General features: G+C 45.6%; 1 protein-coding gene across 1 annotated transcript; it reads left to right on the top strand.

Annotated features, from left to right (window-relative positions):
• Positions 1 to 2669: 2669 nt before the first annotated feature.
• Positions 2670 to 23017, top strand: FAM174B (family with sequence similarity 174 member B). Its single transcript, XM_076347969.1, has 3 exons — positions 2670 to 2962; positions 11244 to 11375; positions 19081 to 23017. Exons 1-3 carry the CDS (start codon positions 2670 to 2672, stop codon positions 19082 to 19084), a joined length of 429 nt encoding a protein of 142 aa, XP_076204084.1. The 3' UTR covers positions 19085 to 23017.
• Positions 23018 to 23288: the final 271 nt, after the last annotated feature.

The following is a 23288-nucleotide window of genomic DNA, read 5'->3' as shown; positions in this document are numbered from 1 at the left end:
CTGCAGGTTCCATTTCCAAACACAGTCAAGCCTCTACCCCCACGTGTCTAGACATTGCTGATCATAAACTAACTGAATGCAAGGAATGCAATAAAAAGCATCCAAATAATTAACCACCACCACCACAGTGAGGCTGGTTAAACCCAATTATGTTCAGACCCAGGCAGAAGAGGGCATAAATAAGATCCTTAGAAGGCAGGGGACAGAGCAAGGGTACAAATGGAATTAATTGCACTTTGCACATGGGTAACACCTTCCTTTTCTTCCTTCTGCTGTGCAGCTTACCTAAGAACCAAAAATCCCAACAGCATAAGCCTACTTCTTAGGGGAATCAGAAACAAGCCAGAAGAATCCTGAGCTTTATCAGTTCTAGACTGTTTGGAATATGTTTGACACCACACGTACTGGTACAATTGCAACTTGTCAAATAGAGGAACTCTGTAGTGACAATAAATATTAATTCCCTGTGCTGGCTTTCAGCCTAAATCTTAGTAGATTGAAATACCTGCCACAGGAACATCAAAAAAAGCCAAAGTAGCAATAAAAGTCAAACAAAAGTGCCAGATCCAGCATCCACCACTGCCCAGTTTATGCTAGTCAAGTAACAGATGTTTCAGGCTGTGCATTTCAGAGGAAATTACACTGACACTCATACAATACAGCAAATCCTGTTGCAAATTTGCAGAATATTTATTTCAGGAATAAGTCTGGCTCAATTAAAAAATGGATGTGAAACAAAATGACTTGGCTTACAAAGCCTACAGTGCCCCTTTGCCAGTTCAGCACCACAGCAGCAATGCTGAGATAAGATCAAAGACGATCGCAGGAAAATTGTAGGCCCAGCAATGTCCATTTTTCATGCTCAAGAAGGATTTTGTGCTGCCCACCCATCCTGCGTCACCCCACGGCAAAGCTGGCAGTACTCGGCTCTGAGCAAGCTTAGCAGGAGTCTTTGCCATTCATCTCTCCTTGCCCAAGGAACACCAAAGGAAGGGACGTAAAGATCAGTGTGGGACCTCATCTAGTGTTTACTCATCACTCCTGCCTAATGGCTGAGCACTTCAGGTAGAATCCCAAGCGGATTCACACCCAGGATTCTCATACAGCGATTGTGAATATTAGTTTTTGAGGGTGAAGAGTGTCTTTGACTAGATATGTGCCCAGTACAGGGCACTGCGGAGCTCTCATTTCAATATACAAGTAATGGCGTCCAGCTGATGCGGATTTGGACCCTAAGCTCTGTGATAAGCCGGAGGTGGTTCTTGCTTTGGAAGCCCCTTACACCTCTTCCTTCATCCTGTGGAAAAGCACTGCACTGCGAGAGGAATGGCAGGGTATGACCAAGTGAAATCTGATAGAGGCCGAGCAGCAGCTGGCAAACATCTCCAAACAGGCAGGGCCAACATCAGGGTCAGTGTTTACAAATAATAAATCATGTGAACAGTGCTCACACCAATGTTTGGGCAATTGTATCACCAATTTGACCTCCTGCCCAGCTGGATTTTTTTTCTTTTTTTCCTGAACATAAATAAACTGGGGCCCCATGTTGGAAACTGGGAAGCTACACAAAAGTAAGCAATGAAATAAAGCCGGAACAATGACCAATTCAGACAGTCTAGGGGGCCTTCTGCACATCGTCCACGTCAAAATTTCCTCATCCCAAAGAACTTCCTGCAAAAAACACAGGATGCTTTTATTACCAAGTGGGTGGTATTTGATACAGCATCCCAGTTGGCTGGGAAAGTCAATGAAACACGCATTATTCCACTGCCACCTTTCCAATGGGACATAGCCAGCAGGAATACATCTCTGTAATCTTTTTCACAGTTTAGTCACACGTTCGTATAGATTATACCCTGCCATGCCAACCCTGAAATATAGAGTTAATAGGAAGGAAATTGGGTCACTCTTCTTTCCCTCCTTTCTCCGATTCACTTCATTTTGGTGGCAACGTGCCCCTCTCCGCAGACACAATTATTTTGCAGTGGTGAAGCTCATGCTAATACAAAACATGGAGAGCAAAACCAAGTTATATCTTAGCAGTATCCTAGTGTGGGCTCCCCTGCTCCCCCATTTATTCTCCCTGTCTGGTTTAGTTGACGGCACTGTTCACATGCTCAGCACACCTGGCAGGGTTTGCAGAACTGGTCACGATTTCCACAAATCTTAAGATTTTTAAGATTTGAAAGATGTGAAATATCGGTAGATAAATTAACCTGGAAGCAAAGCCTAGGTGACCAGTGGAAAGGCAAACAAAAAGTAAATCTGATCTAGAAATTGTCGCGTTTAGCCGCTACACCATGCTGAACCAGCACCACAGAGCCGTCTGTACCATGTTTGATCGCAGTTTGAACCCTGTGATCGCCTCGTTCAGCATCAGGGCAGATGTCGCGCGTTGTAACTAAAAGCAGTCGTTATCGGCGAGGAAATGGCGTTGGCTCCGGGCGCGGGGGAGCTCCGAGGAACCCGCTGGGCCGGGGGGGCGGCGGGAGGAACCGCGGGGCGGGCGGGGAGGAGACGCTGAAGGCCGCGGTACCGGCCGCCCCCCCCCGTCGGCGAGCCCCGGCCCCCGGCCGCGGGAGGCGGCGCCTCTCGGGGAGGCGGGCCGGGCCGGGTCGGCCGGCGCTGCCTTCCGGGGCTCGGCACGGCGGCGGCCGGAGCCGGGCAGGATGCGCTCCGCCGCCTCGCTGCTGCTGCTCTCGGCCTGCCTGCTGCTGCCGCTGCTGCTGCCGGCCGCGCCCGGCGCCCGCGGCAGCCAGGAGCCGGCGGCGGGCCCGGCGGCGGTGGTGAACGGCAGCCGCCTGCCCGCCGAGCCGGCCGGCGCGCCCGGCAACCACAGCGGGGCCCAGCTCAGCCCCGTGCCCGCGCTGCTCCGCGACCTCTCCGCGCTGAAGGCCGCCGTCATCGGGGCCTGCGCCCTCACGGCCGCCCTCATCGCCTGCCTCCTGCTCCGCGTCTTCAGGTAAGGCCCGGCCGGGCCGCGCCGCGCCCTCTCCCGGCAGGTGCCGGCTGACGGGCCGAGGCCTCCGCCCGCGGCCTCGGGGCTCCCCTTGCCCCCGGCCGAGGAGGAGGGGGGAGGCCGGGGGTCGGGTGGGCTCCGGCCGAGGCCTGCCCGCCGGCCGAGGCAGGCGGGAGGCGTTAAGCCCCGTCAGTGGCGCGACCTCCCAGCGCTTCCCCGGAGAGGCGGGAAGCCCTGGCGGTACTGAGCTCCTCGCCTGTTAATAACGTTTGTGAAGCCTGACTTCAAGCACAGCATGTGTAAATGCCTCATGAAACTCCTGGGGAGTCGTAGGGGAGTCGCTGGCCTCAAAAATCTGCATCTTCCTCCACTTCTGCAGAAAAATAGGGCAGGAGTTGGGTTTCAAGTGGCTTTTTTCAGGCGTGGGTTACACAGGTCCCAGCTCTGTGCGTGGGGCCACGGCGATGGCTGGGGACTGGAGTGGGCACAAACCGAAACATGTGAAACTCCCATCGGAACGTACGAAACTACATGGGGTTTTTTTTGCTGTGAGGGCGGTGGGTCACTGGGATAGGTGGCCCAGGGAGGTTGTGGGGTCTCCATCTGTGGAGATACTCAAAGCCCAACTGGACAGCCGGCTCCGGGTGGCCCTGCTTGATCTCGAGAGGTCCCATCTAGCCTCAACCATGTGCATTGTGTGCACCCGTGGGATAATGCAGATACCACCGCTGTAGTAACTCATGCTGGGTAAAAAGGAGAAATCTTTCTTTTTCCTTTTAATGAAGCTTAAGCTTATAGGCTTGAGGAGGTCCAGCATAGCCAAAAGTAGATGTTGGTTTAGACCACAGCCCTGATTTGACTGGAACTGTGATGTGTAACCAAACTCCCCAATTTTTCAGTCGGGTCGATTGCTGATGGATGCAAGCTCCTGCTCCCAGCACAGAAGGGAAGACGCTCCCGGTCACTAGCAGAGCTGGGAGAGGTGCTGGTGAGCAGCAGGAAGCTGGGCAGAGGTTTGCATCTGCTTGGTGCTTGTAGCTTATCCATTTAGTGTGGTGTAACCGGTGCGGGCCAGTTCATTCACTGCCCTTCATGCTGCTGAAGTCAGTTGGTGCTGGCGTGTGCTTGAGTTATCCAGGCAGCCCCTGAAACTCACATATCGTCTCCCACTGCGAGGGACATGAGCAAATTAAGCTCAATCCCTTTAGAAAGCCAGTCTTCCCCTCTGCTTGTTGCCGGAGCAGAAGAAAAGCAAATATTAAAGCTCCATTTGGCACTGTTAGTGTTAATTATTTATCTCAGGGTAGTGGCAAGAGTGCCTGTGGTACACTAGAGGCTGTCCCTGTCTCGTGCAGTCTACAAACAAAAAGTTGTTGCCTGTTTGTGCCTAGCTTTTCCGGGGAAGACTGCAAACTTTCAGTAGTTAACAGTCATCTGACTTCTAGATAGGAGCAGCAGGAAAGAGCCTGCAGAGTGGAGCAGCAGGCTTGCAGCAGGCTCTCGTCGGCAGGGAGAAGGTGTGTACCATGTCTCAGGTGACAGAAGTAGTTGAACAAGTGGAGTTGGTGAATTATTCCTTGTTCTGTTTTCAAGCAGCTCCTTTGTATTTACGTGATGGCTGCAGCTGAATGCTCTGCTCCTCCTGCTTCTGAATTAATTCCATGTAGGAAGGGCAATGTTCACAACGGTAGTATTATGAAGTGTGGTCTTAAAGACCAAAATGGTAAGAACTGATTTTTTTCCTGAAGAAATTGACATTTAACTAAATTCTTCTTATGTGTTGCAGCAGCTGGCAAAAGACAATGCAAATAAATTTGCTCATTAAAGTGAGGTGGTTTGGGAGAACCCAGTAAAATATTGAAGGGAATTTTTTTTAATCAATATAACCACTTTGCAGCTGTATAAAGTTGTCATGGACAAACACAGCAGAATTGGTAGTAGGTATATGAGCTAGAATTAGGAAGTCTATAACTAAGTGCAGGATGAAAAGCTTAAGTTTCTACTCCTAGTTCTCTCTGATCCTGGAGAGTTTATTTCCTCTGCCTCAGTTTCTTCTGGGTATAAAGCGAGACCTTGTGTCAAGGAGACCTGGCGTAAGGCTGAATGTTTCTAGCCAAAGAAAGCAAACTGGATAGCCTTTAAAAACCTTTCCCTATACCATAATCAGCAAAAACAAGTCCAGGTTAAAGTCACCTTGGGAATGATGGATTAATTCTCCCATGCCAAAGTCGTTGTTACGCAACTGATCAGAGTTAATGCAGAATTAAAGATACGTAAAAAAACCCCACCCTCTGAGATGTCTCCTATATTTTTAATAGAACCTGCAAGGAAAATGGAGAATGAAGCTTTCGACTTCTGAGTACATTTCTTTATCTGACAGAGCAGTTGTCTCTAAACAGTTATCCCAGCTGCAAATGAGACAAGAATACCAACAGGTATGTTTGTACAGTGTCACACTTGTAGCTGACAACGTAGATCGGAGGAGATTCTGTTGCAGAAGAGATAAGGGATTTACCCTCAATAAATGTAAAGCTTTTCTCCATCAGAATAAGAGCTTTGTTCGTACTTAGTCAAAAACATTGCGATTTTCTTTCTCAAGTGTCACAGATTCCTATGAAGGAGATTTTGCTGAAATCCAATCTTTGATTAAACCTTCACTGTGAAATTGCTCTGGGTTGCTGGAAGTAAATTACCCTTTTAGATATGGGTTGTAGAGATGAAATGAACTAGTGAGTGGCCAGATATTCTTGTCACAGGCATTGGATTTTTTTTTTTAATACATTTTATTTTTTTATACATCTCATTTTAAAATATTTTTATGTATATATTATTTTCATTTGTTCAAGCAGGGATAGATATATTTCTCCAGCTTTCTAGCTCTGTTTTTAAGACAATGCTCAGAGATTCCTCTTCATGCCTTTTGGGAATGTTATGCTCTGAATCCATCTGATGGTCCTGTGATTCAGAATGTGATATCGCCCAAAGTGGTCTGAATTTCCTTTCTCTCTGTGACTACTAGGGACTGTGAAGGCCACCCAAGACTTTGCTACTTGTCTACATGTGTCAAGGCCCAATTTGCTATAGTATTTCTTTTTTTTTTGGCAAGCTCAGTTCTGGGCTTGCTTTCTTTCCTATACCCCTAGGCACTGCATGCTCCCAAACCAAAACCATTTCCACAGCAGACCAAATTTCATGTTATTCTCAATCAAATAGTTGCGTAAGTTGCGTTACCAAGAAACACGGTGTCTTGCAACGGCTTCTGAACACTTCATGTGGCTAAATTCACTCTTTGATCTGTGTTTTTGATATTGTCTTTCTACCCCCATATTGTGCGCTATTTCTCTCTCCTGGTGCAGCTCAGTTCATTTCATTGCAATGCAATTCTTGGGATCAGCTCCCAGGAAACGTAATTTTTCAGATGTGGCTATCTGTGCTGGTAGACCACATGCCTTCTGGGGAAACTGGATAAGTTACTTCTGCTCAAATGGGCCAGCTGAAAGCAACCCAAAGGTTTAGTTGCAGAAAACTGTGTGCTATAAGCATTTGGTACGTCTTGATGTGTCCTTGAATGAACAGAACCCAGGCTAGAAATGGCTGCTATTTACCTAGATTTTTAGAGAGAAGTTACCTGCTTATTTTGTAACTCATTGCTTTGTTATGTTGCTTGTTGTTCAATTTTGATTTCTTCCTCAAATACCACTTTAAGCTTAGTTTTCCAGTAATTGCAAAACTGGTATAAATTACTGAGATTGAGGAGAGAGGTTCAAGCATATGATCATAGGATACAAGACCCTTTGTTCTATGAGCTGGGCAATTGCTCCAGGCCATCCAAGGCTTAACCCCAGAGAGTTTGACTGATTTAAAATTAATTGTATTATAACCAGTTAGCGTATTCCAGCAAAGACAAGACCTCTGCCAGGAACAGGTAAGAAAAACTCACCATTAAAATGACCTTAAACGGAGAAGAAAAAAATCCCAACAAAACAACCAACCCCAAAACATATTTGTGACCCATGTTGAAAGCTTCATTTAAGCTGCATGTAGTTTAGTTAGGGCCACAGAGAATGACAAATGGGACACTTGTCCTGGGTCTCGGAGGTCCTGTCTTTGGGAAGACTGAATTGTCTTAATGTGAGCATGACAGCAAATTGGCAGAAGAAAGGGTGAGGGGATCGCGGTCTAATACTGTCTTGGGCTCTTTACAGCTCTGATGTGAACAGTCACAACAGAGGATGAATGCTGTTTCTTGTTGTAGGATTCACTGCCTTGAAGAGTTTGGGTAGATCATAAAAGTTTCTATAGCTCAGCCCTATAAAACAAGGATACTTCTCGAGCACATCTCAGACGATATTGGTCTGACTGTGCTATGATGTTTGGAAGTGCATGCTGGCACTGGTACTGACCACCAGATGTGAGCGGCTGTATTTTAATTACTTACAGACATCACTGCTTCATTGAACCACAACAATATCCCATTTAGGTGTTCCTGAAGTTATTCCCAGTAGCAGTCTCGGATCCATCCCTCCTATTAGCAGCGCAGTTGAACAAGGGGACGCTTCTGCTCTTTGTGGCCGCGTATATTCCATCTTAAGGACTTGATTGTTAGAAAACACAGCACCTGCAGTTTGCTACAGCAAAATATATACGCAGAAAACATGTGAGGACTTAGCTTCATGGTTTAACTTCGTTGTATACAGCACCATCCAGAGAGCAGAGATACCCAGGCAGATCAACAGTAATGAAATATCGCTGATCTAATTCATCAGCTGGTAATAAGCCTGGAGTCTCCCCAGGTTTATATTTCCGTAATTTTTTTTTAACTGCTAAGGGAGCCCATTAACAGCAAATAAACTAGTCCCAATTCCATTCCCGATACAACACTGCTGCAGTTCTAGGAGGAAGGTTGTAGCTGGCTTAATTAGACTTCCAATAAGCACTCTGCTAAGAAGGGATAGGGTTTTTTTGGTTTTTCTTTTTTTGCAGGGGATGGTCCACTCCCTCTGCATCTGTTGGCAGGAAGTTTTAATGCTAGATTAGAAATGCAAGACCTCTCTCGGGGTCGAGAAAAGCATTATCTTTGAATATCAGGGTTGTTGACTAAAACAGATTGGAGGCGTAAATAATACAATGAACTAGTGAGTTGACTTGAGCATTTACTCCACCACATGATGCCTTAGAAAGGAGGATGAAGAGCTGGATATGACTGGTGCTTGATCAAAATAGCCCCCGGTCAAAATACAGAGACACAAAGTCAGCATTCTGCTGCAGCCCATCTCTCTGTGTTGTCCCTCCCCAGGCAGCATGGTGGAGGGAGTAAATCTGATTTCTGATGGACCTGACCCTGGCGCAGTGCGCAGTGCCGCAGGCATTCGAGCCCAAGGGCAGTGCCGGTGTGCAAACACCACTGTGGCTGAACAGCTCAGAAGGAACTGTAAACAGGCTCCCACATCCAATAAGTTATTCTTCAACTTCTCCCTATTAAGCGCTGTGCTCAGTACGCCTGCCTTCTGTTAACACCCGCAAGTTGGTTTTGGTGGGAGCAGCACTGGGTCTAAGGTGAAAGGTTAATATCCCTGGCTGCAGTTAAGTTTTTTTTTTTTTTCCTCATGATGATTCAGTGCAAGACCTGTAGCATCCCCTTCTAATTACGGGGAGTGGCTGAAATCAGACAGCAGAAGAAAAAAAAAAAAAAAAACAAAACCACATTTAAGTGGAAGACAGTTTTCTGCACTGAAATACCCAGTACCACTTCTACTCTGGCTAAACCACTCGGGGAGCGTTTCAGCTTGTCATTATGCAAGGGGCATACTCTGACCACAGCTTCCAGCACGCTTCTTGTTTGCTTTAAAAAAACCCACACAAAACAAACGTGGCTGGAAGGGAGATCCTCTCTTTGCCCATGAGGGCTAACGTGTCCTGATCGTATCCAGGAGGTCTCCAAAGTTCGTGAAACATTTATATTCTGTAGTTCCTGCCTTGTGCTACTCCGCTGACTCTGCTGTCTGTCTGCAAACAAAAGATGCTGCCTGGTCCCACCCGCTGGATAAAATGCTTTTCCTTTTGCATTGTCGTCACTGATGATTACAGGGGTCCTACTGAGGTTATGGAGTTTTAATGTGCAACTGTTTCCCGATGGGCAGGCTTATTTTGCGTGTGTGTAGCGACACTCCCAAGGCTTTCCTTTAAAGTTAGCTCTGATAATTCTTCTAGTATTTATGAAGCCTAGGGGAGTCGTTCAAACGAGCAAATGTGAGAAAATGGACCACTGAAAAGTACAGATTAATGACAAATTAGCTAGGTAATCTGGTGGAGAATTAATTGAGGAAGAAGAACTTAACTGTTGTAAGATGAACTCCATAGAGTAAGTTATCTTTTCTAATGGACGGAATTAGGGAGGATGTCTCTCAATAAAGTGGGCCTGATATGCAGGTGGGGTCTTAAATGGGTGAACCTATGGAAACCCCCTGCGGACTGTACGTGTAAGGCAAAGTGGTAAGGCTGTGCTTGGTTTGTTCTGACAGGTAGACACAGGTTAATTTTGGTCTATGTTTAGGCTTCACAGCGCAAGTAAATGTTTCTTGTAAAAGCAATGCATTACTTGTAAGATGAGACCTCCCTGCATCACTTTGCTGCTAGGTCTTGGCTGAGAAGCAGAATAATACAGAGAAGTGTTTTCAAAAGGATTTTCAAGTGTTTGGGTTAAGAGTCCTACTGTATTGGATATAAAATTGCTTGTTTCAACAACAGCAGTAATAGAACAAACCACCCCGTGCTCTACGTGACACAGCGGCACAGATTGCTATAAAGATTAGACGACAGGAGATGACTTTCTTCTGGCTTCTGATGCAACCTTAGCCTTCAGAACAGGGAGGAAATGCAAACTGCTCCATCCCCAGGGCTGGGACCTGTTTGTTCAGCCTTGGACTACTGCCCAAAAGCAATGCTAGGCAGAGGCACTGAGACTTCCATGTCGGAGCTGTTCACCGATTTAAATTTCTTTTACTTTAAGCCTGGAAGGGACCGTTGCGGTAGAGATGCAAATGCAGGGCTTGAGTCCCAGTCTCTCTGTAATGCTCACACCTCTGTTCTTGCTGCTGTGTAACTCTTTAAAAGGCATCTGTTCTTGATGCAAAAATGGCAATGTTGAATCCGGCACACCTTGCATGACGTGCCAGGGCAAGACTTTTTGACGGTGAAAGTGTACTCATGACATGCTGTCTGCTCGGAGCAGTAGTTGCAATTACCAAAAATTAGGGGCTGCTTGCTTGTGCCTGCACCAGCTCCCTTCTCACGTTTGGCAGTTGCCAGTTTTGTTTTATAAAAGGTGAAAGGGAAAATTCTGCAGTTTGTTAACCAAAAACATCCACTTTTCTCCCCAAAGGCTAGCCATACACATCAGCGCCTTCTTTAATGTATCATCACAAAACTGGATTCATGCATGAGCAGTGTGACCCTCCTAATATGCATGAAAGGAGTAGGTGAAGTAAAGAGGACCAACGCAATTCAAGCTAGAGGCAGAGAATTAGTTGAAAAGCCGTGCACCAAGTGTTTGTTAATTGAAAGTAAAAGCAAGTGTTAGAAAATAGGTGTCTCAAAACCATGGGGGACACAGGCGCTTGAGAATCCCCATCTCAAAAGGAAAGTAAGACTGGCATCTATAGGAGGAGAGGTGGTAGGTACAGTTAGCTTCAAATGATATTTGATTATTTCTGATAGCACTTACACAGCGTAGAGCATGAAACTTCTCAGACAAGGCTCAAGGCTGTTGCTCTGGAAGTCCTGAACTTGGCCTGATAGCAAGAAAAGAGTGCAGGCTGTTTGCACCCTAACATCACCACCCCTTTGCTCCTAATCCTGCCTAGAACATTCCCTTGTCTCAGCAGGGCTTAACCTGGGCTTTCTCATCTAAACATGTTCACTAAACCATTGGCTGCTTCAGCTGATTAAGCCCACGTCTCACTTATTGAGCGTGGCAGCAGGAGGACGCAGTGAGCTGCTGCGCTCATATGCCTGCCCCGGATGCCAGAGGATTTCTGGTTTGTCAGCGGCTGAAGGACAGACGTTGATCTGGATTGCAGTTGACAAGAAACTGTGCTCTACACTGACGGGCACAAACGGTGGCCTTGGAAAGGCAGCGGGAGGGGATGCAGGCTGGCTCCACAGCCTTTGTGTCTGGGGACGTCTGAATCAAACAGGGCAGTGATTCAGTGTTGGTGGGAACAGCTTCAGCCTCTCCAAGGAATACTGTATAAAGATGATGCTTCCCTCCCCACCTCTGTTTCAGGTCTGGCAAGAGGATTAAGAAGACCAGGAAGTACGACATAATCACCACTCCAGCCGAGCGGGTAGAAATGGCTCCTCTGAATGAAGAAGATGATGAGGACGAAGACTCAACAGTGTTTGATGTGAAATACAGGTATTGCTGTGAGCCCGTCCAGTTAGGCTTGCTCACTGAGCTCTTATTAGTGAAGACAGCTCTTTTTTCCTCTGCTAGGCCAGCGTGGCAGAGATGAGGCAGTCACAGTCTCTCTTTCACCTTGCCCAAGCATTATCACTCTTTACAGTCCCTCTGCCTGGTTTCTCAGCACACATTGCTCTATACTCTCGTGCTCTTGTAATAACCGCGTCGCTACCCCTAGGCTGTCTGCCCTCCTCTTTCCTCTGCAGAGCAGCACAATGGGATACACGTGCCACAAACAGCTAACAAGGTTTAACAGACTGAACTTCCCCTCTCAGGCAGCTGTTGGCAGTCATTCCTGTGCGCTCTCAGTGTCTACGCGTGCACTGGATGGAGGGCTGTGGATCAAGGGCTGCTTTCCCAGGCGCTGCCGTTGCTGTGAGCCTGGGAGGGAAATGATGGCGAATCTCCACCAACCTCTGGGTTTGTACCAGAGCGCTCTCATGTTGTTCTGTGACAAAGAGAGGACTGTGGTCCCTTGCTGATGTTGTTAGCAGTTATCCCTTAGCAACAAACTTTCCTTAAAAGTGTTTGTCTTTTTGAGATAGAAGCATTGTGACAACCCAAAACTTTTGGTGCCTATTCTGGGCCTGAGATTTATAGCAACCACTCGGCACATAAAGATGCTGCACATTGATTTATGGCATTGGGGTATCTGCATCTCTTATTTTTATTTGCATCAAGCCATCCACAGCATTTGAGTTGCATTCTCATCCAAATAAGGCCTACTTTAAAATCTGTCTCACTTTGGCTGAAATAAGCTCTCCTAATTATAAAAACACACATCTTGACAACTCCTAAGTGGAGATTTTTACAGACTTTACTCTTGTTGCCCATCTCCTGACTTCGGAAAGGGGGAACAACACATTTGCTCTAAGCACGTGTGTGCCAGCATCTAAAACACATACCACCGCACGCTCTGTTGGTCGTTTTCAAAATAACTGCGTTATTTTTCTATAAAAGTCAGGCAATAGTTGGAAGCCATGAAACAATGAAGGGTGTGAGTCGTGCCTTTATGCATAGATAATTAGTTCTTGAATTAAAAGACTCCTATCAGTCCTTGCATGACTGTTGCCATTCTCTGTAGCTGCCCTGTGTTTGCACTAATCATTTCAGCTTGTGCAGTTTTTACTTTGGGACTAAGCTTTGTTAAACTCAGAGTGCAGAGATCTGTCTCGCCATGGCCTACTTTAACAGCCCGTGTCTCCTGCCCCTTTTCCTCTTAACTGAGTACTTTCTCTGTGAACTTTTGGTAGCGAGATCAGAGGGGTTTTCCAAAGACTGAGAACAGAAGTTTCTCAATCATGGTAGTGCTTCAGGATAAGATGTCTAATAATAAAATACTAGGTGAGCAAAGGAGAGAGCTTGCTGGAAACCATCTAACTCATGAGAGCTGTGGTCATGTTATCTGACGTTGCTTCCCTGGAGCACATACTGTGCTGATGCTTTCACAAAAGCTTCATGGGTTCCTTAGCAGTACAAATGGCTCTTCACCTTGTTGATGCTCTGTTCAGAGACCATAGGGGTTTTTGGTTCTTAGCCAACCAGTCCTCTCTTCAGCTGTGGGAATTCCTCCTTTCTGCCACAGTGCAACAGTGGCATTTCCATGTTTTCTGAAGTCCTCGCAGTTTCAGACATACATTTTTTAGCTCAAACAGAACTACCTCAGTTTAGAGGGAGAGATCATCTTACAGACAGCCCCTTAGCAGAACTGATTTTGGGAAAGCTGCTTTGAGGATACATTTTCTGTAAAAGGTATCAAGCTTTGTGCGGCTCGAAGACTACATCCCCAAACAGTTCCAATCTCCTGTTACCAGTAAAGACACTTCTTTGCAAATTTGAATTGCTGAGTTTGACCATTGACATCCCCATTAAACCAGTCAGGAGGTTCTTCATAGGGAAGAGAGGGCTAGAGCTGCAGAAAGGGCATCTTGGACATGTGTGCAGTAAGTCAGTGAACTAACTTCTACCAGGTCTTCTGTTGGGGTTCCTTCCCCTGCCCTGCCTGCCCCCCCCCCCCCCCCCCAAAAAAAAAAAAATTGACAGTCAGGAAATAGTTGCCTTGTTCCATCTAAGGCTTCCTTTGTCTTTTGCAGCTGTGTGCAGATTCTAGGAAGACAGGGTAAGGAGACGTAACTTTGTCCCTCTCTGTGGTTAATGGAAGTTATAAATACATGCAGGTAGCTACACAACTGGAGCGATAGGTTTGTTTTGGATATTCACTAAGTGCCTACAGTTTTAAAAGAGCCTTCGTTAATTGCTAAGTCAGGAAAACTACTTCCGCTCTCCATTATCTCAAAAAAAAAAAAAAAAAAAAAAATTGTGCCAATGCATCAGGTGAACTTGCAGAGGTGTTGCTAGGGCTGATGCATGAGGACTCACCCTCAGGAAGTTTGCAGATGACACCAAGTTGGGCGGGAGTGTTGATCTGCTCGAGGGTAGGAAGGCTCTGCAGGGGGACCTGGACAGGCTGGATCGATGGGCCAAGGCCAACTGTATGAAGTTCAACAAGGCCAAGTGCCGGGTCCCGCACTTCAGCCACAACAACCCCATGCAGCGCTACAGGCTTGGGGAAGAGTGGCTGGAAAGCTACCTGGCAGAAAAGGACCTGGGAGTGTTAGTTGACAGCCAGTTGAACGTGAGCCGGCAGTGTGCCCAGGTGGCCAAGAAGGCCAATGTCATCCTGGCCTGTATCAGAAATAGTGTGGCCAGCAGGAGTAGGGATGTGACTGTGCCCCTGTACTTGGCACTGGTGATGCCGCACCTCGAATACTGTGTTCAGTTTTGGGCCCCTCACTACAAGAAGGACGTCGAGGTGCCGGAGCGTGTCCAGAGAAGGGCAACGAGGCTGGTGAGGGGTCTGGAGAACAAGTCTGATGAGGAGCGGCTGAGGGAACTGGGGTTGTTTAGCCTGGAGAAAAGGAGGCTGAGGGGAGACCTCATCGCTCTCTACAACCACCTGAAAGGAGGTTGTAGCGAGGCGGGTGTCAGTCTCTTCTCCCAAGTAACAAGCGATAGGACGAGAAGAAATGGCCTCAAGTTGTGCCAGGGGAGGTTTAGATTGGACGTGAGGAAAAATTTCTTTACTGAAAGAGTGGATAAACATTGGAAGAGGCTGCCCAGGGAAGTGGTGGAGTCCCCATCCCTGGAGGTATTTAAAAGACGTGTAGATGAGGCGCTTAGGGACATGGTTTAGCGGGCATGGTGGTGTTGGGTCGACGGTTGGACTCGATGATCTTAGAGGTCTTTTCCAACCTTAATGATTCTATGATTCTATGAATGGGGTGATACTGCTGTTTCAGCTTGTTAGCCAACTAAAGCAACACAACATGAGTTGCAGCAACCTGGAAGCAGTTGGGGACAGAGGAGTGACAGGTGTCTTCTGACAAGTACCCATGGGCTAGAATATTCCGCACTCTCTCTTTTATCTATTTATTTTTTAATACAAATGAAGGTCAATCCTTGCCAGCAGTCAGTATCAGTTGTGGCGGCTGTTTGGGTTTATTCAAGCAGTCTCCTAGCAGCAGCACTTACTTGGCTTATGGCACGACAGACTTCTGGCCCATCTGTGCTACCAAGTCTTGGTGAGGGGATTTTGACCAGGTGCTGCTTTGGTGACTGCACCATTACTGGGATTACTTTCAGAGAGGCTAAACCTCATGCAGCCCAGTGCTACGGCAGGATCCACTGGTGCAGTGCCATGGCTGACAAGAGTCATTATTCTGATTTCCTTAATTCTTTATTTCTTTGCGACATGCTGGTACTGAAAGATAAGCCTATGGGCTGGACTGCCCATCATGCAGTGTTGTAACATACGTGCTGCCATATCTACATCAGAAACCAACTTTCCATAGCCATTGAAACCTAGAATTTTCAAAGTCTCTCTGGCTCCTGAATATCACATGAAATTAGCTGGAATCTTTTGTCCTGTTCATTTTTGATTTAAAGGCTGTGAAACTATGGGGAAAATGGTCCGTTCTCCATAAAGTCATGATTTGCAGTGGTGGTTGCTCAGTGCTTTCCACTAGAAAGGCACCAAAAGTATTTTTAAAATACAGGCTTCTGAGAAAACATGGGAACGGAGTGGAAAGGGAACCAGTTTTCCAAAGAGCAATGCAGTAGGGACATGTTGGCTGTGATGGACTATAAGCATTATTCAATTCAGGTGTTACTTATATGTACTGTAAGACAATCCTATGCTTTCACATCTCTAGGGTTACCACCAGCTTGGCAGTAGGGAAAAATCCGAAGAGCTGTCCTGGAGTGCCACGACATTAGATACCTCCTGTGCATAATACTAAGTACATTACCCCAATACTAATGTACTCTGACTGATACGCGGGGCATAAGTAGAGTCTTGCTTTGGGTTTGTAGCGTAAGTCTTTGCTGAGGATGATGTGGGTAGGCTCTGGGCTGGTTTGTTTGAGGTCCCCTCCCATCGTTGAAAGATCTGTACTGGCACTTGCATCTGTGTCTGGAGGAGTAATTGAGATTCTGTGCTGTCTCCCCCATGTGATGCAAGCAGCACTCTAATTAAAAGGCAGTTGGTGTCTAGCAGCAACAGGAGAGAAGCGACACATACCTCTCCAATTGTTCTCATGCACTTAATTTGCTTTCCTTTAATGCTTTGTCCTTGTGTGTATTTGTTTCCAGTCTTCCATGAGGCATCAAAGAGTAGCAGACAGTGTAAATTGGGCTGTTGGATGAAGGTTGTTAATTTTTTTTTAATTTTTTTTTTTTTTTCAGGAGACTTTAAGGTTTTGGGCTCCTGGTAGATCCCACCCCCACTTCCCTTGGGCCATGGAGCAATGAGAAATAACCACCTTCCTCCCGTAAAGTGGGCTAATGAGACCACTTCAAAATCTTAACGAAACAGTCCTTTCTGTAGATGCAAAAGCCACCCACTGCCTGCCTCTGACAAATGCAGAAGCGTGCGTGCACTGGACTAGATGCCCCCTTTGCGATCTCATTTCAGTAGCAGCAAAGCAGTTCTGTCAATGGCTTCTCTAATCCTGCAAGCACAATTTCTGTGTGACAAGAGACTGAAAGTGTGTATCAAAGATTGTCACAGAGCAAAGATGCCAAATCACTTAGACATTAACACCTCCTTGAAAAGCTTCATGGAAACCATTTTTTAATATGGAGTATTCTTTTCTGTGTGCATTTGCTCTGCTGTTGAAAGAGGCATTTGGATAAAAAGTTCAGGAATTTTTCTGAAATTATTATAGAGCTACACAAAGAAAGCAAACTGAACATGGAAAGGGTGTTTGTTTCTTGATCGCCAGTTCAATCTGTGCTGCTGAAGGCCAAAAAGTATCCCTGTCCAACTGATTTTTGGACCATATGAACTGTACTGGTCATAATTTTCTAGATGTCAGATACTTTTTCGTGTTTTATGATGGGATTACACTTGCTGCATATATTGAAAAACGAGTTAGTGGAAAGCTAAATCCCATCCTCCAAGTGTGCTTTTTCTCATCCCACCAATAGATCTTGATTTTAAGATTGCCCTCTCCTCCTTGCTGCTTTAGCACTTTCTTTCAAGAAGGCAAGGGAACATTGCACAGGTTTCATGATCTTCTTGATGGGGCTGAGCTAAGGATTCATCAGGCAGTTGGCACTGTGTGATACTCAAGAAGAGAGGAGCAAAGTAAAGTAGATTACAGGCAAATGTCCCCAACAAACTGGTGTTAGTGTCCACACCCCATCACAGAGCACTCTGCTTGTTTTGTGTAATAAGAGAAAAGTGATAAAACAGCTGCAAAAAAGAACCAGTTTCTGAAAAGGTAAATAAAATTGTTAGCTTATTAAGCTTGTTAACTCCAGCATAGCTCATTGAGGGATTTCTTGTCAGCTTCAATAGAAGACTGAAAACAAGTACTGAATAATTTCTGTGGTGCCTTGCACATGAAAGACTTTGAAAGCACTTCAGTAATCTGGGATATCAGCAGTGTCCCCTCTCCCTGCTGACTTGCAGCTGTTGGAGGCAGTGCGTTCTGCTCTTGCTATGCTTGCTGAGCCCAGCTGGGTGAATTTCATAACCATCCCTGCAGAGCATTTCGAGTCCGGGGTGATGCGTGCCATGTGAGAGCCCGGAGTCAGGGAAGAACTTGGAATTTAAATGCCAGAGTGGGAATTGTCCCAACCCTGATGTCAGGCTCCTAAATAAGTACTGAAAGAAAGTTTTTCTTGGGGCGGATTGAAGCCTCCATCGTTCCTGTCAGCTAAGTGAAATTCCTCAGTTTGTTTTCCACACGGATTGTCATTTTCCCCTCTAACAGTGGCAGCACTAGCAAAATGCAGAAGCATTTTAGGAATGCATCTTCCAAAGTGCTCTTGAAAGCAGAAAGATTTATGTGTAAGGAGTAGTGGCAGGCAGAGGGAAGAGGAAGTAACGTTTATTCAACCATCGTGGGACTAAAGGGCTTTTGAGAGCTTGCAGGATGTTTTAGAGGAAAGATGCACCGTATGGAAAGGCTGGATTCTGGATTTATCCCTTTTTCAGGCGCTGGTAGCATTGAACTGTGTGGAAACATCTTTATCACAGTTGCAAGGCTCAGCCTTTGATGTGCTCAAGTCTTTTGGGGGTCTCTGTAAAATATGAGCTACACTATCAGTGTCTTCTCTTTGAATACGTCCTTTCCAGATCCTGACTGTGTGTGCAGCTCTGAATGGAGCATGGTATTGTCTGCTTGTTACAGCAAGGTGTTGACTCTCAAGGGAGCAGCTCTAATGGATTTTTTGCCAGCAAAAGCCGCAGGCCGTTCTGGATGATGCTAGGTGAATTGCGCTGGGGTTTGTAGCAGCTTAATTTCATTTTTTTTTCCAGCAGGCAGCAGTGACAAGTTGTGTCTAAATGGAGGGGTATCATTTATCGTCATCTGAACGGGGTGCAAATCACTAACACGGTCAGCTGCTTACTATAAATACAACAAATTGCCAAAGCTTTGGTGCTGCTGTTAAGGATTTCCCATGGGTCCACAGCAGGGGATGAAAGAGGTGGTCAAAAAGCATTTTTTTGTTTGGTTTTTGAAGGCCAGATTCTTTCCTCACTTGGCTGTAACAGTTGTTACAGAGCACACCACATTCTGCTGGCTCGTTGAGTCGATTACATGCTGGCAGTGCAGTCCTACGGGAGGGTTCTCACCTCCTTCATGGAGTGTAACAAGTTCCTATTAAGACCTTTTTTTTTTGAACTCTGAAGCAGTTAAAGCAGTAGGGTGTCAGGAGGAGAATCCATAGCAAGGAGGATAGTCCATGCATGTTGGTTAGTAAGGGGCTGCACTGGTGTGGAAAAAGCTGTGAGGTCCAAGATGCTGTTTCACGTGCAGTGAAATAGCAGCCCCCCTGTGCACACTCCCTTCTCTGGTCTGCACAGTGGCTGGTCACAGGATCTTTCAGCATCTGGGTTTTCTCTGATATAACTCTGCTTTTTTCTTCTCTTGGTCTAGCTTCTCCTGGCATGGTGTTAACATCATGTCAGTGCCCAATGTCACCATAGAAATCAGCTGCTGGAGGGAACTGATGGCAATCACAGTGAATAATGCTGCCTTTTCCTTTGTGGCTTTTTGGGTTTTTTTCCACTTTGCACATGGGTTCTCATCTCTGCCTGTGAGCTATTTAATTGCAAATCTACAGCTGTACTAATCTTCCTGCTTTCCAGGTAAAGCAGCTCTGCGGAGCGTTGGTGCCCTACAAGATGTCATTCTGCTGTCGAGGGACCTGCTGAAGCCATAACTGTGAAAGGGGAGGCTTTCATCTCTGCAGCGTTACAACCAAACCAAGCCTCACCTCTTGAGGTGCTGTTTGTACAGCAGGCTATGGATCTTCTGACCAAAACGTCACCATTCGGTTCCCTGGTTTCCAAACTGCTGTGTTGGAATGACCAGAGTTCCTCTTTGCGAACTCAGCTCTCTCTTGCTTTAGGAGGGCTACGGTGTCACTAAAGCATGACAAGATGTAGCCCTGTGTACCGACTTGCAGCTCATTATGGTCTAAATAAGTTTTGCGGAAGGAAGAAGACAAGGAAGATTGAACCAAGCTGCCCCAAGGACTTATTTTCTAAAATCCTAATTCAATACTTCAGTCACTGTTAAACTTTGGTCGTTGTTAAACAGATCATGTGTTTAAAAAAATATCAAGAAGTGTATTTTTTGGGCCTTGCAGAGGTGACTTACAGCTTTAGGTGGTAAAAGTGCAAGCCATGCTGAAATGCCACACTGTATGTTTAGTGTAGGATTTTTGGGGGAGGGGGTGAGAGGTTGACTCATGTAGAAAATTTTCTTGACTTGCTACTGATTTTTTTTTTTTTAAACAACAATTGCACTAAGCTTTCATGATGACATTCTCATTGTCCCAAGGAGCTCTGATCAGACCAACTTGTATAGACGAGACCACATGGAAATAGGAAGAATCAGGCATGCCCTAAACTACAACAATCTTGGATTAAAGAAGATATATTTTTGTAATTTTCTGCCTTTCCACAGGGAGTAAAAACAGTGTTTTGTACTGTCCTGTGCTTACTGTAACTTGTCTACAATTCATCTATATTACCTTTTTTCTAAGCAAAGTAAGTCCTCATGTGGAATGGTTAGGTTGTAGAAAGAACACCTCTTATTTTTCATGGAAGCTTCTTCACGTAAGTGATCCTAATCTGTATCAAACTGGAAGTTTTCCCCTACCACCTGCTTGACAAATCCCATTTAACTCAAGGATGCATTTTTAACCATCGCTCCCTGCTGTGCTTTGTGCTGCAGAGGTCAGAGCTGCGGGATGACACTAAGAGAATTAGATTGCTGCATCTGCATGGATTGGGTTTAGGAGACCACAAGCATGTACAGGTTCCAGGCCGTTGTTAGAAAGGGCAAACCTAAGTGGTTTAGTTTTTTACTTTGTGGTTTTCCTTTAAAGTAACCACAGATGCAGTTCAGACTTCTCTTTGACATGTTTATTCTCTGTTTACTGCACCCCTTAACACCTTTTATTTTGGGTTTTTAAGATGGCTGGAACCTTGCTTTTCTTGGGGAATGCATGTTTTCCAATTGTTTTAGGATTGTCCCACTGTTTGCTTGACCCTCTACTAGCCTCCTGCAGTTACAATCCCTCAAGGAGACTGCAGAGTATCTGGCAAAGCACCATCCTTGCAGCAAGCTGCCAGTCTTGGGTTTTGGTTTTTTTTGAAGGCCGATGGGGACTTGAGGCTTGCTGAGAACACTGAACTGCTTTGTCATGATACCATGACCTATGCCAGTTCTGTGCTGTTCCCTTGGGCCCTGCAGTTAGTAAAAGGAGGTGAAGGGGAATTTATTTTTTTTTTTTTTTTTTCCCCCAGCAGCCTTGCGCTTTCATCAAAGCAGCTCCCATAACACAGCTTGCTTTCCCTAGCCGTGACTCAGCAAAGGCTTTACAAACAGCCCACTCAGCCTGGATGGAAAAATCCCACAGCAGACTGTTGTGTTAATATTAGTCATCAAGGCAATATAAAAATGCTATGTTATTTTCATTCATGGAATGAATTTGAGTCATTCCGTATTACTGTTACTAAGCAATATTTAACGTGTCAGCTGCGAGGTGAGGATGGGGCCGAGCAGGCTGTGTTCTGGCTGGTAGGAATCGCAGGGACCAGTAAGTTGAATGATGCTGTGGGTTGAGATAAGATCTGGGGCTCTTTCCCCGCCTAGGTAAAACAGGTTTCAGACTTAGGCTGGATGATTCTGAAGGAAATACTGTGTCTCTTCAGGACTAAAGTACTTTGAAGACCAGGAATTGAACTTCTTAGGCAGACTGAGTCCGTTTGAAGTCAGAGAAGTGGCAATGCTGAGAGGAGAGAGAGAGAGAGAGAGAGAAAGAGAGAGGTTAAAAGCTTCTGTTTGCATTTGCAGAAGGAGGCGATGGAGTAAGGTGGCTGCCCTGTCTGAGCAGACACCATGGCAACATGTTCTTGTCCACTCTTCTGCCAAACTCATTAAGCTGAGCATCAGGCACGCTGGAAGAGTGGTGGAAAGGGAATGAAACCTTCTCTGTGCACAAAAGAAAGGCGAGACCAAGTTATGCAGGAGAGAGGTGAGAGGAAAAGGTGCATAAAGGACACTTCTCCTTTCCAAGGGTGAGTCAGTTCTTGAAATCAGGAGTTTTTCCACCAACTTCAGGTCACTTGCTGAGTTAGGCTGGCAAAGGCCATCCACTTTTCCTTGCTTGTGGCTAAAAGATCCCATCATTTCCACAATGTGGCCAAATCTCAGTGGTGGACAGGGACCAGGTATTTAAGATGTTGAAGATGGAGGTGCCCAACTGCCACTGGGATGCTCTGGCTCCTCGAGAAGGTCCTAAACCGTGTGCCATAAGCTGAAAAGTACTTACAGAGAAGCAGCAGCTGCTTGGTGGAAATAAAAGGCCAACCTCACCAGTTGCTCATGGTCATGAAAATAATCCGAATGCTTTGTTTGATACTCAGTTGCTGTTGCAAATGTGAGGCAATGTTTACCTCTACAAAAGTTGCTGTATGTGATTTAAAGTGTCTGGTTAAATATTCTATAGCTATATTTAGTTAAGATTTTAAGAGCACTTGATGTGACTCATCTAATAGTATATATATGAATATTTTTTTAATGGTAGGAATTAGTTTAAAACATAGTTTTAATAATTTGGACTGTTCGGTTCAGGTAGTTCTAGGAGTTCATTGGAGAAGAAATAGCCATTAACCACTACATGAATGTTTTACCTTAATGTTCTGTGTATCTTACACTGCAGATTTAATATCATTGTGACTGTAATGTGTCTTAGTATCTGCCGCTCTTTTGTGTTGCGTAGTCAAACTTGCTTTGTTCAAGAGCATTTTTAAAGGCGTATTTTTTTGTTACAGAAAATGAAAAGAGAAATGTTATTACAGATGTCTGCCTGTAGCTCGCTCACTGCTTACAAAATCCACCGACTGGTAGCAGAGTCAAACAGAGCAAGCAAATTAGAGGCTTTCCTGTTTGTGCATGCTGTGCTGTGGAGGAAAAACCCTGCACAGAATTGCAGCTTCTTTACTCCAACCACAGCGCTGTCACTGGAGATTACATTTGAGAAGCAGAAGGTGTGCCATGCTTGCCTGCAGAATTGTCAGAAATACATAGATAGCTTTGTATTTGTTGGGTTTTTTTTTTTTGTTTTTTCCCCATGGAAGACGTGGAGATGACTGCAAACACTTGTTTAGCACGCTAACTTGTGTTATTCTAATGCTTATCCTAAGCCCAGACTTGCAGAAGTCTACAAGCACTAATGAAGCTTGAACACACAGGCACTAATGCATTTGAACGTTTTGTTCGTAACAGTTCCCTCCAATTCACTGTACGTGGTATAATCTCTGCAGGGTGGCAGGCTATGGTTTTCATTAAGGGTTTTTTCTTCTGTTAGATGAGTTTCTGCTGCTGCAGTTTTTGTGTGAGGAGTTATCAGGACCATGCGTTTTGTGCAATTGCTTGTACTTTGTTTAAAAATGTTTAAGAGAATTTGTCATTGTGACCAAAGCTTCTTTTTAAGAAAAAATTGGTAAGACTAGTTTGAATGGACTTCTGATGTTTCAGCGGAAACTGCCATCATTAAACATGTTCTTGAAATCCCCCTTGTGTTGTGTGTTATGTTTAGGGAGGGAAGAGGAAAGGGGCTGTTGCTTGTGGAAGTTTGGTGAATCTGAGCGCCTTGTGTGATCCCTCGTTAGAGGGCTGCGCGTTCCTGCAGTGCAAATCCCTTTGTCCTGTGATCTTGAGCCGGAGTGTGACAAGGGGAGAAACTGGTTTTAGCAGCATGGAAGAGGAACATGTTTAATCACACAAAGTCCACATCAAGAAGCTAGGCTTACGCCTGGATTCAGAGGGCAAAACACTCAAC

Source organism: Aptenodytes patagonicus, chromosome 10 (genome assembly GCF_965638725.1).
Source record: "Aptenodytes patagonicus chromosome 10, bAptPat1.pri.cur, whole genome shotgun sequence".
Taxonomy (NCBI): Eukaryota; Metazoa; Chordata; class Aves; order Sphenisciformes; family Spheniscidae; genus Aptenodytes; species Aptenodytes patagonicus.
This window is presented reverse-complemented; position numbering and strand designations above follow the sequence as displayed.